Genomic DNA, 13,506 nt, shown 5'->3' on the forward strand with positions numbered 1-13,506 from the left:
TCTGGCTCCTTGATTCTGCCACCTTGCACTGCCACACATGGAACGCCTAGTCTTGAATCCAGCTAGATCCTGGGATCCTGGGATTGGATCCATTTGTCCCTGGTTGTTCAGTGTAAATCACCATGAACTTACATTTCTCATTTTAGTCATTTCGCGGAGACTCTTATTCAGAGACTGATAAAATGGGAGTTTTATTTCTGTAACAGAGCCATTTACAGAAATACAATAATACAGTCTGGAGTTGGTACAATAATATCAGCCATAATAAATACATGTCCTTACAAACAACAATATCTTCTTCTTCTTCAAGTATTTTCATAAATGGATCAATGACAGATCTCTACTATACAACGTTGATGAGTTAGTTGGTTTACTTGACATCACTGTCTTGTCTGTCCACCATCCAAACAGGAAACAGAAGTGCAAGTACATGTAGGTATTACTGTATCTGAATAAGGACTATTTTCCTGTAGTCGTGTGATGTGAATAAGGACTATTTTCCTGTAGCCATGTGATGTGAATAAGGACTATTTTCCTGTAGCCGTGTGATGTGAATAAGGACTATTTTCCTGTAGCCGTGTGATGTGAATAAGGACTATTTTCCTGTAGCCGTGTGATGTGAATAAGGACTATTTTCCTGTAGCCGTGTGATGTGAATAAGGACTATTTTCCTGTAGCCGTGTGATGTGAATAAGGACTATTTTCCTGTAGCCGTGTGATGTGAATAAGGACTATTTTCCTGTAGCCGTGTGATGTGAATAAGGACTATTTTCCTGTAGCCGTGTGATGTGAATAAGGACTATTTTCCTGTAGCCGTGTGATGTGAATAAGGACTATTTTCCTGTAGTCGTGTGATGTGAATAAGGACTATTTTCCTGTAGCCGTGTGATGTGAATAAGGACTATTTTCCTGTAGCCGTGTGATGTGAATAAGGACTATTTTCCTGTAGTCGTGTGATGTGAATAAGGACTATTTTCCTGTAACCGTGTGATGTGAATAAGGACTATTTTCCTGTAGCCGTGTGATGTGAATAAGGACTATTTTCCTGTAGCCGTGTGATGTGAATAAGGACTATTTTCCTGTAGTCGTGTGATGTGAATAAGGACTATTTTCCTGTAGTCGTGTGATGTGAATAAGGACTATTTTCCTGTAGCCATGTGATGTGAATAAGGACTATTTTCTTGTAGCCATGTGATGTGAATAAGGACCATTTTCCTGTAGTGTTGTGAATAAGGAATATTTTCCTGTAGTCATGTGATGTGAATAAGGACAATTGTCCTGTAGTGATGTGAATAGGGACTATTTTCCTGTAGAGATGTGTGTATATTTACTGGTAAATTGACATGGGGGGATTAGTACTTCCTGCAGTACTTACTATTGTATAAGTAAATACTTAAAAGGTAAATAAGGTTGGTCTGCAAGTAACAGAGGGGTGGGAGAGGGAGGGAGACATTGGTATGTTTACATATTCAAGACCTTCTTGACTGAGAAGATAATGTCTTTGATCTGAGGTACACTGTGGTCCTCCAGGATCTTAGCGTATGGCATTGGGATGTCTACACCAGTCACTCTGACGGCAGGAGCGTCCAGGTAGTTGAAGGCTGGGCCTGGAAAAAGGAGAGATGGATCATTATTAACATAAACCCTGAGAATGGCTCTTCTTCTGTGTTTCTTAATTGTCGTTAACTCTTAGAAAAACACATTCCCAAAATGGCGTCCTCTGTAGCTCAGCTGGTAACGCCAGGGTAGTGGGTTCGATCCCCGGGACCACCCATACCTAAAAAAAAATTGTATGCACGCATGACTGTAAGTCGCTTTGGATCAAAGCGCCTGCTAAATGGCATATTATATATTAAATGTATTCCTATAAATGGCATAATAAAACTTCAGCTTGCTTATAGGGCTGTTTTCCCAGATACAGATTAAGCCTACTAGTCCACAGATTAAGCCTAGCGCGCAGTAGTAATCTGGGAAACCTGTCCATAAAGCTCTTTTCACTAGGTTTGAAGGCATTTACATACAAAGGGGAGAACAAGTATTTGATACACTGCCGATTTTGCAGGTTTTCCTACTTACAAAGCATGTAGAGGTCTGTAATTTTTATCATAGGTACACTTCAACTGTGAGAGACGGAATCTAAAACAAAAATCCAGAAAATCACATTGTATGATTTTTAAGTAATTCATTTGCATTTTATTGCATGACATAAGTATTTGATACATCAGCAAAGCAGATCTTAATATTTGGTACAGAAACCTTTGTTTGCAATTACAGAGATCATACATTTCCTGTAGGTCTTGACCAGGTTTGCACACACTGCAGCAGGGATTTTGGCCCACTCCTCCATACAGACCTTCTCCAGATCCTTCAGGTTTCGGGGGCTGTCGCTGGGCAATACGGACTTTCAGCTCCCTCCAAAGATTTCTATTGGGTTCAGGTCTGGAGACTGGCTAGGCCACTCCAGGACATTGAGATGCTTCTTACAGAGCCACTCCTTAGTTGCACTGGCTGTGTGTTTCGGGTCTTGTCATTCTGGAAGAACCAGCCATGACCCATCTTCAATGCTCTTACTGAGGGAAGGAGGTTGATGGCCAAGATCTCGCAATACATGGCCCCATCCATCCTCCCCTCAATACGGTGCAGTCGTCCTGTCCCCTTTGCAGAAAAGCATCCCCAAAGAATGATGTTTCCACCTCCATGCTTCACGGTTGCGACGGTGTTCTTGAGGTTGTACTCATCCTTCTTCTTCCTCCAAACACCGCGAGTGGAGTTTAGACCAAAAAGCTCTATTTTTGTCTCATTAGACCACATTACCTTCTCCCATTCCTCCTCTGGATCATCCAGATGGTCATTGGCAAACTTCAGATGGGCCTGGACATGCGCTGGCTTGAGCAGGGGGACCTTGCGTGCGCTGCAGGATTTTAATCCATGACGGCGTAGTGTGTTACTAATGGTTTTCTTTGAGACTGTGGTCCCAGCTCTCTTCAGGTCATTGACCAGTCCTGCCGTGTAGTTCTGGGCTGATCCCTCACCTTCCTCATGATCATTGATGCCCCACAAGGTGAGATCTTGCATGGAGCCCCAGACAGAGGGTGATTGACCGTCATCTTGAACTTCTTCCATTTTCTAATAATTGCGCCAACAGTTGTTGCCTTCTCACCAAGCTGCTTGCCTATTGTCCTGTAGTCCATCCCAGCCACAATTTTATCCCTGATGTCCTTACACAGCTCTCTGGTCTTGGCCATTGTGGAGAGGTTGGAGTCTGTTTGATTGAGTCTGTGGAAAGGTGTCTTTTATACAGGTAACGAGTTCAAACAGGTGCAGTTAATACATGTAATGAGTGGAGAACAGGAGGGCTTCTTAAAAAAAACTAACAGGTCTGTGAGAGCCGGAATTCTTACTGGTTGGTAGGTGATCAAATACTTATGTCATGCAATAAAATGCAAATTAGTTACTTAAAAATCATACAATGTGATTTTCTGGATTTTTGTTTTAGATTCCGTCTCTCACAGTTGAAGTGTACCTATGATAAAAATTACAGACCTCTACATGCCTTGTAAGTAGGAAAACCTGCAAAATCGACAGTGTATCAAATACTTGTTCTACCCACTGTAACTCAACTCATCCACATACAATGCATTCGGAAAGTATTCAGAGCCCTTGACTTTTTCCACATTTTATTACATTACACCCTTATTCTAAAATTGATTAAATTGTTTCCCCCCCCCTCCCCTCATCAATCTACACACAATACCCCATAATGCCAAAGCAAACACAGGTTTGTATGTTTTGTAAAAATAAATAAAATAAAAGCACATTTACATGAGTATTCAGACCCTTTACTCAGTACTTTGTTGAAGCACCTTTGGCAGCGATTACAGCATCGAGTCTTCTTGGGTATGACGCTACAAGCTTGGCACACCTGTATTTGGGGAGTTTCTCCCATTCTTCTCTGCAGATCCTCTCAACTCTGTCAGGTTGGATGGGGAGCATCGCTGCACAGCTATTTTCAGGTCTCTCCAGAGATGTTCGATCTGGTTCAAGTCCGGGCTCTGGCTGGGCCACTCAAGGACATTCAGAGTCCCGAAGCCAATCCTGCATTGTCTTGGCTGTGTCGTTGTCCTATTGGAAGGTGAACCTTCGCCCCAGTCTGAAGTCCTGAGCACCCTGGAGCAGGTTTTCATCAAGGATCTCTGTACTTTGCTCCGTTCATCTTTCCCTCGATCCTGACTAGTATCCCAGTCCCTGCTGCTTAAAAACATCCCTGCAGCAATTTGCTGCCACCACCATGCTTCACCGTAGCGAGGGTGCCAGGTTTCCTCCAGACGTGACGCTTGGCATTCAGTTCAAATAGTTTCTTATGGTCTGAGAGTCCTTTAGGGGCCTTTTGGCAAACTCCAAGCGGGCTGTCATGTTTTACTGAGGAGTGGCTTCCGTCTGGCCACTCTACCATAAAACCTGATTGGCAGAGATGGTTGTCCTTCTGGAAGGTTCTAGACCCCTTTCCCTTTTCCCACATTTTGCTACGTTACAGCCTTATTCTAAAATTGATTAAATACATTTATTCCCTCATCAATCTACAGTCGTGGTCAAAAGTTTTGAGAATGACACAAATATTAAATTTTCACAAAGTCTGCTGCATCAGTTTTGATGTTGGCAATTTGCATATACTCCAGAATGTCATGAAGAGTGATCAGATGAATTTTAATTAATTGCAAAGTCCCTCTTTGCCATGAAAATGAACTTAATCCCCAAAAAACATTTCCACTGCATTTCAGCCCTGCCACAAAAGGACCAGCTGTCATCATGTCAGTGATTCTCTCGTTAACACAGGTGAGAGTGTTGACGAGGACGAGGTTGCTGGAGATCACTCTGTCATGCTGATTGAGTTAGAATAACAGACTGGGAGCTTTCAAAGGAGGGTGGTGCTTGAAATCATTGTTCTTCCTCTGTTAACCATGGTTACCTGCAAGGAAACACGTGCCGTCATCATTGCTTTGCACAAAAAGGGCTTCACAGGCAAGGATATTGCTGCTAGTAAGATTGCACCTAAATCAACCATTTATCGGATCATCAAGAACTTCAAGGAGAGAGGTTCAATTGTTGTGAAGAAGGCTTCAGGGTGCCCAAGAAAGTCCAGCAAGCGCCAGGACCGTCTCCTAAAGTTGATTCAGCTGCGGGATCGGGGCACCACCAGTGCAGAGCTTGCTCAGGAATGGCAGCAGGCAGGTGTGAGTGCATCTGCACACACAGTGAGGCAAAGACTTTTGGAGGAAGGCCTGGTGTCAAGAAGGGCAGCGAGGAGGCAACTTCTCTCCAGGAAAAACATCAGGGACAGACTGATATTCTGCAAAAGGTACAGGGATTGGACTGCTGAGGACTGGGGAAAAGTCATTTTCTCTGATGAATCCCCTTTCCGATTGTTTGGGGCATCCGGAAAAAAGCTTGTCTGGAGTAGACAAGGTGAGCGCTACCATCAGTCCTGTGTTATGCCAACAGTAAAGCATCCTGAGACCATTCATGTGTGGGGTTGCTTCTCAGCCAAGGGAGTGGGCTCACTCACAATTTTGCCTAAGAACACAGCTATGAATAAAGAATGGTACCAACACATCCTCCGAGAGCAACTTCTCCCAACCATCGAAGAACAGTTTGGTGACGACCAAAGCTTTTTCCAGCATGATGGAGCACCTTGCCATAAGGCAAAAGTGATAACTAAGTGGCTCAGGGAACAAAACATCGACATTTTGGGTCCATGGCCAGGAAACTCCCCAGACCTTAATCCCATTGAGAACTTGTGGTCAATCCTCAAGAGGTGGGTGGACAAACAAAAACCCACAAATTCTGACAAACTCCAAGCATTGATTATGCAAGAATGGGCTGCCATCAGTCAGGATGTGGCCCAGAAGTTAATTGACAGCATAGCAGGGCGAATTGCAGAGGTCTTGAAAAAGAAGGGTCAGCACTGCAAATATTGACTCTTTGCATAAACTTAATGTAATTGTAAATAAAAGCCTTTGACACTTATGGAATGCTTGTAATTATACTTCAGTATACCATAGTAACATCTGACAAATATATTTAAAAACACTGAAGCAGCAAACTTTGTGAAGGCCAATACTTGTGTCATTCTCAAAACTTTTGACCACGACTGTACACAATGTGATTTCAGTTTTTTATTTTTAATACATTTGCAAACATTCAAAAAACCTGTTTTTGCTTTGTCATTATGCGGTATTGTGTATAGATTGAGGGAAAAAAAAACAATGTAATAAATTTTAGAATAAGGCTGTAACGTAACAAAAAAGTAAAGGTCTGAATACTTTCCGAATGCACAGTAAATAACCGCCATCCGCGTTCGCTCTTCTTTCAAACTACCCGTGAGTTCTATTGGCTGCTGTATTTAACATTCAGCAAACAAGAGTGTGCGTCCCTCTTCGAATAGTCTATTTGTATAAGAAATGCTAACAAAATAATGTCCAACATGCTATTCTAGTCTAGCTTTTCATGCGTGGGACTCCAAGAGGAGCGTGTTTTAAATAGCGGGGCCAGCGGGGCACAGGTGCTTGTGTTTTGCGCAAGAGACCGAGGCTTAGAAGCTTATTCTACTTATCTACTTGATTTAACCAATGCAACTTGGGGTTCACTTATTTTTGCACCTACAGTGAGGGAAAAAAGTATTTGATCCCCTGCTGATTTTGTACGTTTGCCCACTGACAAAGACATGATCAGTCTATAATTTTAATGTTAGGTTTATTTGAACAGTGAGAGACAGAATAACAACAAAAAAATCCAGAAAAACGCATGTCAAAAATGTTATAAATTGATTTGCATTTTAAATGAGGGAAATAAGTATTTGACCCCTCTGCAAAACATGACTTAGTACTTGGTGGCAAAACCCTTGTTGGCAATCAGAGGTCAGACGTTTCTTGTAGTTGGCCACCAGGTTTGCACACATCTCAGGAGGGATTTTGTCCCACTCCTCTTTGCAGATCTTCTCCAAGTCATTAAGGTTTCAAGGCTGACGTTTGGCAACTCGAACCTTCAGCTCCCTCTGCAGATTTTCTATGGGATTAAGGTCTGGAGACTGGCTAGGCCACTCCAGGACCTTAATGTGCTTCTTCTTGAGTCACTCCTTTGTTGCCTTGGCCGTGTGTTTTGGGTCATTGTCATGCTGGAATACCCATCCACAACCCATTTCAATGCCCTGGCTGAGGGAAGGAGGTTCTCACCCAAGATTTGACAGTACATGGCCCGTCCATCGTCCCTTTGATGCGGTGAAGTTGTCCTGTCCCCTTAGCAGAAAAACACCCCCAAAGCATAATGTTTACACCTCTATATTTGACGGTGGGAATGGTGTTCTTGGGGTCATAGGCAGCATTCCTCCTCCTCCAAACACGGCGAGTTGAGTTGATGCCAAAGAGCTCCATTTTGGTCTCATCTGACCACAACACTTTCACCCAGTTCTCTGAATCATTCAGATGTTCATTGGCAAACTTCAGACGGCATGTATATGTGCTTTCTTGAGCAGGGGGACCTTGCGGGCGCTGCAGGATTTCAGTCCTTCACGGCGTAGTGTGTTACCAATTGTTTTCTTGGTGACTATGGTCCCAGCTGCCTTGAGATCATTGACAAGATCCTCCCGTGTAGTTCTGGGCTGATTCCTCACCGTTCTCATGATCATTGCAACTCCACGAGGTGAGATCTTGCATGGAGCCCCAGGCGGAGGGAGATCGACAGTTCTTTTGTGTTTCTTTCATTTGCGAATAATCGCACCAACTGTTGTCACCTTCTCACCAAGCTGCTTGGCGATGGTCTTGTAGCCCATTCCAGCCTTGTGTAGGTCTACAATCTTGTCCCTGACATCCTTGGAGAGCTCTTTGGTCTTGGCCATGGTGGAGAGTTTGGAATCTGATTGATTGATTGCTTCTGTGGACAGGTGTCTTTTATACAGGTAACAAACTGAGATTAGGAGCACTCCCTTTAAGAGTGTGCTCCTAATCTCAGCTCGTTACCTGTATAAAAGACACCTTGGAGCCAGAAATCTTTTTGACTGAGAGGGGGTCAAATACTTATTTCCCTCATTAAAATGCAAATCAATTTATAACATTTTTGACATGCGTTTTTCTGGATTTTTTTGTTGTTATTCTGTCTCTCACTGTTCAAATAAACCTACCATTAAAATTATAGACTGATCATTTCATTGTCAGTGGGCAAACGTACAAAATCAGCAGGGGATCAAATACTTTTTTCCCCTCACTGAACACTAATTCCTTTTTAAATTTTGTTTTTCTACTACACGCACGATTTCCTCTACACCAACATATGGTATTGGTAAATATAAACCTGTTATGTCAGATCAAAAAGACTGGTTCTGATTAAATGAACATACCATTGTAAAAACTGTTTAAAAAATCTGTAATTGCACAAGGGGTTCACATACCTTCAAGCAGCACTGTCTATATATAGCTTCTTCTTTTTTTAGCTAAACAGGTGGGTCTCAAAACAGGCTCTGCCCCACCTGCCCTGAATGACGGGTCGCCACTGTGCATAACCCATCATGAATTAGCTCAATATAAGGCTAATAATGCATTGAATGTATTACCTGGAAGAGGTGGGCTAGGATATCTATATACAGGGCTATATATCAATCTAGAACAGGACTATCTATTTTGGATGCAATTTGAATGGAGTTGATGGAGAGAGAGAAAGACAGATGGCGAAGTAGTGCAGTCCTGTTTCTGTCGTGTGTCTGTAAATAGCCTGTAAATACCCTGTTTTCTTGTATTTTTCGTACATATTTCCCTATCAGACTTTTCATCCTTCTACAAAATATACTTTCCTGCAACCCGCTCTCACTCAATGTGGAACGGATTCTATTTTTGACTTACCTTTATCTAGAATCTAGAATCTCCAGTTGAAACTAGCTAGCCAGCTAACTAGCTACTTGCTATTAGCCACAGCTAGCGGTGTTTCACCCAAAACATTGGATTTTTTTCCGCGGGATTAATTTTAATCATTGGACATTGATCACCGGATATTCGCCAGTCTGCACTGCGCGTTATCGACCCAGATCATATCAGTTTTTCCGCCGAATCACTGAATCACTGGACCTTTAACTCCCGGATTCATCGCTACCAGCTGGCTACAACAAAACGGACGCTGTGGTCTGGTTAATCATCCTGAGCTAGGCCCATCTCCCGGCTATCTACCTCTCTGTCAACCGGACGGGACCACCTAGTGTTGACACGAAGCCCCGCCGATCCTACACGACTGGTCTGCCGACGAAATCGTCTGATGTGGTTACGACGTTAACCACGAAGATTCCATCCATCGGCTAGCCCTGGCCCGCTAGCACACGCTATCCGTGGCCTCTTACTCACTAAACTGAACTAGCTACTGAACTAGCTACTTGCTATTAGCCACAGCTAGCGGTGTTTCACCCAAAACATTGGATTTTTTTTCCGCGGGAATAATTTTAATCATTGGACATTGATCACCGGATATTCGGCCAGTCTGCACAGCGCGTTATCGACCCAGATCATATCAGTTTTTCCGCCGAATCACTGAATCACTGGAACTTTAACTCCGGATTCATCGCTACCAGCTGGCTACAACAAAACGGACGCTGTGGTCTGGCTAATCATCCTGAGCTAGGCCCATCTCCCGGCTATCTACCTCTCTGTCAACCGGACGGGACCACCTAGTGTTGACACGAAGCCCCGCCCGATCCTACACGACTGGTCTGCCGACGAAATCGTCTGATGTGGTTACGACGTTAACCACGAAGATTCCATCCATCTGCTAGCCCTGGCCCGCTAGCACACGCTATCCGTGGCCTCTTACTCACAAGTGCTTCACCACCGGACCTTATGATAACTCAGCTATACAGCTGATATCTGCTGGACTGTTCCTTTTTACGGTACTACATCCTGTTTATGTTTAGCCTCAGCCCAAACATGGTTAGTTTATTGTTGTTTCGGTTATTTCTAATTGTACTATATCACTGTAGACCCCCAGCCTAGCTAAACATGCCTTAGATAGCTCCTTTGTCCCTCCCCCATACACTCAGAGACCGACTCAATTGATGCCTCTAGAGATACTATCTCTTTCATTGTTACCCAACGCTTAGGTTTACCTCCACTTTACTCATATCCTTCCATATCCTTGTCTGTACATAATGCCCTGAATCTTTTCTATAACACCCGGAAATCTGCCCCCTTTATTCTATGTACCCAACGCACTATAAGACCAGTTCTTAAAGCCTTTAGCCGTATCCTTATTCTAGTCCTCCTCTGTTCCTCTGGTGATGTAGAGGCTAACCCAGGCCCTGCAGCCCTCAGTATCACTCCTACTCCCCAGGCGCTATCATTTGATGACTTCTGTAATCGCAAAAGTCTTGGTTTCTTGCACATAAATATCAGAAGTCTACTTCCTAAGTTTGAGTTATTCACTGCGTTAGCACACTCTGCCAACCCTGATGTTCTAGCAGTGTCTGAATCCTGGCTCAGGAAGGCCACCAAAAATTCTGAAATTTCCATCCCCAACTATAACATTTTCCGTCTAGATAGAACTGCCAAAGGGGGTGGAGTTGCAATCTACTGTAGAGATAGCCTGCAGAGCTCTATCATACTATCCAGGTCTGTGCCCAAACAGTTTGAGCTTCTACTTCTAAAAATCCACCTTTCCAGAAATAAGTCTCTCACTGTTGCCGCTTGCTACAGACCCCCCTCAGCCCCCAGCTGTGCCCTGGACACTATATGTGAATTGATTGCCCCCCATTTATCCTCAGAGTTTGTACTGCTTGGTGACCTAAATTGGGATATGCTTAATACCCCAGCCATCCTACAATCCAAGCTAGATGCCCTCAACCTCACGCAAATTATCAACAAACCTACCAGGTACAACCCTAAATCCGTAAACATGGGTACCCTCATAGATATCATCCTGACTAACATACCCTCTAAATACACCTCAGCTGTCTTCAACCAGGATCTCAGCGATCACTGCCTTATTGCCTGCGTCCGTAACGGGTCCGCGGTCAAACGACCACCCCTCATCACTGTCAAACGCTCCCTAAAACACTAGCGAGGAAGCCTTCCTAATTGACCTGGCCCAGGTATCCTGGATGGATATAGATCTCATTCCGTCAGTAGAGGATGCCTGGTTGTTCCTTAAAAGTAATTTCCTCTCAATCTTAAATAAACATGCCCCATTCAAAAATACAGAACTAAGAACCGATATAGCCCCTGGTTCTCCTCAGACTTGACTGCCCTTGACCAGCACAAAAACATCCTGTGGCGTACAGCATTAGCATCAAATAGCCCCCGCGATATGCAACTTTTCAGGGAAGTTAGGAACCAATATACACAAGCAGTCAGGAAAGCAAAGGCTAACTTTTTCAAACAGAAATTTGCATCCTGTAGCACTAACTCCAAAAAGTTTTGGGACACTGTAAAGTCCATGGAGAATAAGAGCACTTCCTCCCAGCTGCCCACTGCACTGAGGCTAGGAAACACTATCACCACCGATAAATCTACAATAATCGAGAATTTCAACAAGCATTTTGCTACAGCTGGCCATGCTTTCCATCTGGCTACCACTAACCCGGCCACCAACTCTGCACCCTCTGCTGCAACTTGCCCATGCCCCCCCGCTTCTCCTTCACACAAATTCAGACAGCTGATGTTTTGAAAGCGCTGCAAAATCTGGACCCCTACAAATCAGCTGGGCTAGACAATCTGGACCCTTTCTTTCTAAAACTAGCCGCCGAAATTGTCGCAACCCCTATTACCAGTCTGTTCAACCTCTCTTTCATAACGTCTGAGATCCCCAGAGATTGGAAAGCTGCCGCGGTCATCCCCCTCTTCAAAGGGGGTGACACTCTAGATCCAAACTGCTACAGACCTATATCCATCCTGCCCTGCCTTTCGAAAGTATTCGAAAGCCAAGTTAACAAACAGATCATCGACCATTTCGAATACCACCGTACCTTCTCCGCTATGCAATCCGGTTTCGAGCTGGTCACGGGTGCACTTCAGCCACGCTCAAGGTCCTAAACGATATTATAACCGCGATTGATAATAGACAGTACTGTGCAGCCGTCTTCATCGACCTGGCCAAGGCTTTCGACTCTGTCAACCACCGCATTCTTATTGGCAGACTAAATAGCCTTGGTTTCTCAAATGACTGCCTCGCCTGGTTCACCAACTACTTCTCAGATAGAGTTCAGTGTGTCAAATCGGAGGGCCTGTTGTCTGGACCTATGGCAGTCTCTATGGGGGTGCCACAGGGTTCAATTCTTGGGCCGACACTTTTCTCCGTGTATATCAATGATGTCGCTCTTGCTGCTGGTGACTCTCAGATCCACCTCTACGCAGGACACCATTTTGTATACATCTGGCCCTTCATTGGACACTGTGTTAACAAACCTCCAAACGAGCTTCAATGCCATACAACAATCCTTCAGTAGCCTTCAACTGCTCTTAAACACTAGTAAAACTAAATGCATGCTTTTCAATCGAACGCTGCTAGCACCCGCCCACCCGACTAGAATCACCACTCTCGACGGGTCTGACCTAGAGTATGTGGACAACTACAAATATCTAGGTGTCTGGTTAGACTGTAAACTCAACTTCCAGACTCACATAAAGAATCTCAATCCAAAGTTAAATCTAGAATCGGCTTCCTATTTCGCAACAAAGCCTCCTTCACTCATGCTGCCAAACATGCCCTCGTAAAACTGACTATCCTACCGATCCTTGACTTCGGCGATGTCATTTACAAAATAGCCTCCAACACTCTACTCAGCAAATTGGATGTAGTCTATCACAGTGCCATCCGTTTTGTCTCCAAAGCCCCATACACTACCCACCACTGTGACCTGTACGCTCTTGCTGGCTGGTCCTCACTACATGTTCGTCGTCAAACCCACTGGCTCCAGGCCATCTATAAATCACTGCTAGGCAAATCCCCGCCTTATCTTAGCTCATTGGTCACCATAGCAGCACCCACCCGTAGTCTGCGCTCCAGCAGGTATATCTCTCTGGTCATTCCCAAAGCCAACACCTCCTTTGGCCGCCATTCCTTCCAGTTCTCTGCTGCCAATGACTGGAACGAACTGCAAAAATCTCTGAAGCTGGAGACTCTTATCTCCCTCACTAACTTTAAGCATCAGTTGTCAGAGCACCTTACCGATCACTGCACCTGTACACAGCCCATCTGAAATTAGCCCACCCAACTACCTCATCCCTATATTGTTATTTATTTTGCTCTTTTGCACCCCAGTATCTCTATTTGCACATAATCTCTTGCACATCTAGCATTCCAGTGTTAATACTATTGTAATTATTCTGCACTATAGCCTATTTATTGCCTTACCTCCATAACTTGCTACATTTGCACACACTGTATATATATTTTCTGTTGTATTTCTGACTTTATGTTTTTTTTACCCCATATGTAACTCTGTGTTGTTTTTATTGCACTACTTTGCTTTATCTTGGCCAG

General features: G+C 44.0%; 1 protein-coding gene across 1 annotated transcript in view; it reads right to left on the reverse strand.

The window, feature by feature from the left end:
- Positions 1-166: 166 nt before the first annotated feature.
- Positions 167-13,506, reverse strand: part of LOC121575381 (pyruvate dehydrogenase E1 component subunit beta, mitochondrial-like) — a 58,385-nt gene continuing 45,045 nt past the window's right edge. The window contains exon 11 of the mRNA XM_045222982.1: positions 167-1,607. Coding sequence (XP_045078917.1) covers positions 1,462-1,607 — 146 coding nt within the window. The 3' untranslated portion in view covers positions 167-1,461. The remainder of the gene's footprint in view (positions 1,608-13,506) is intronic.

Source organism: Coregonus clupeaformis, chromosome 10, assembly GCF_020615455.1.
Source record: "Coregonus clupeaformis isolate EN_2021a chromosome 10, ASM2061545v1, whole genome shotgun sequence".
Taxonomy (NCBI): Eukaryota; Metazoa; Chordata; class Actinopteri; order Salmoniformes; family Salmonidae; genus Coregonus; species Coregonus clupeaformis.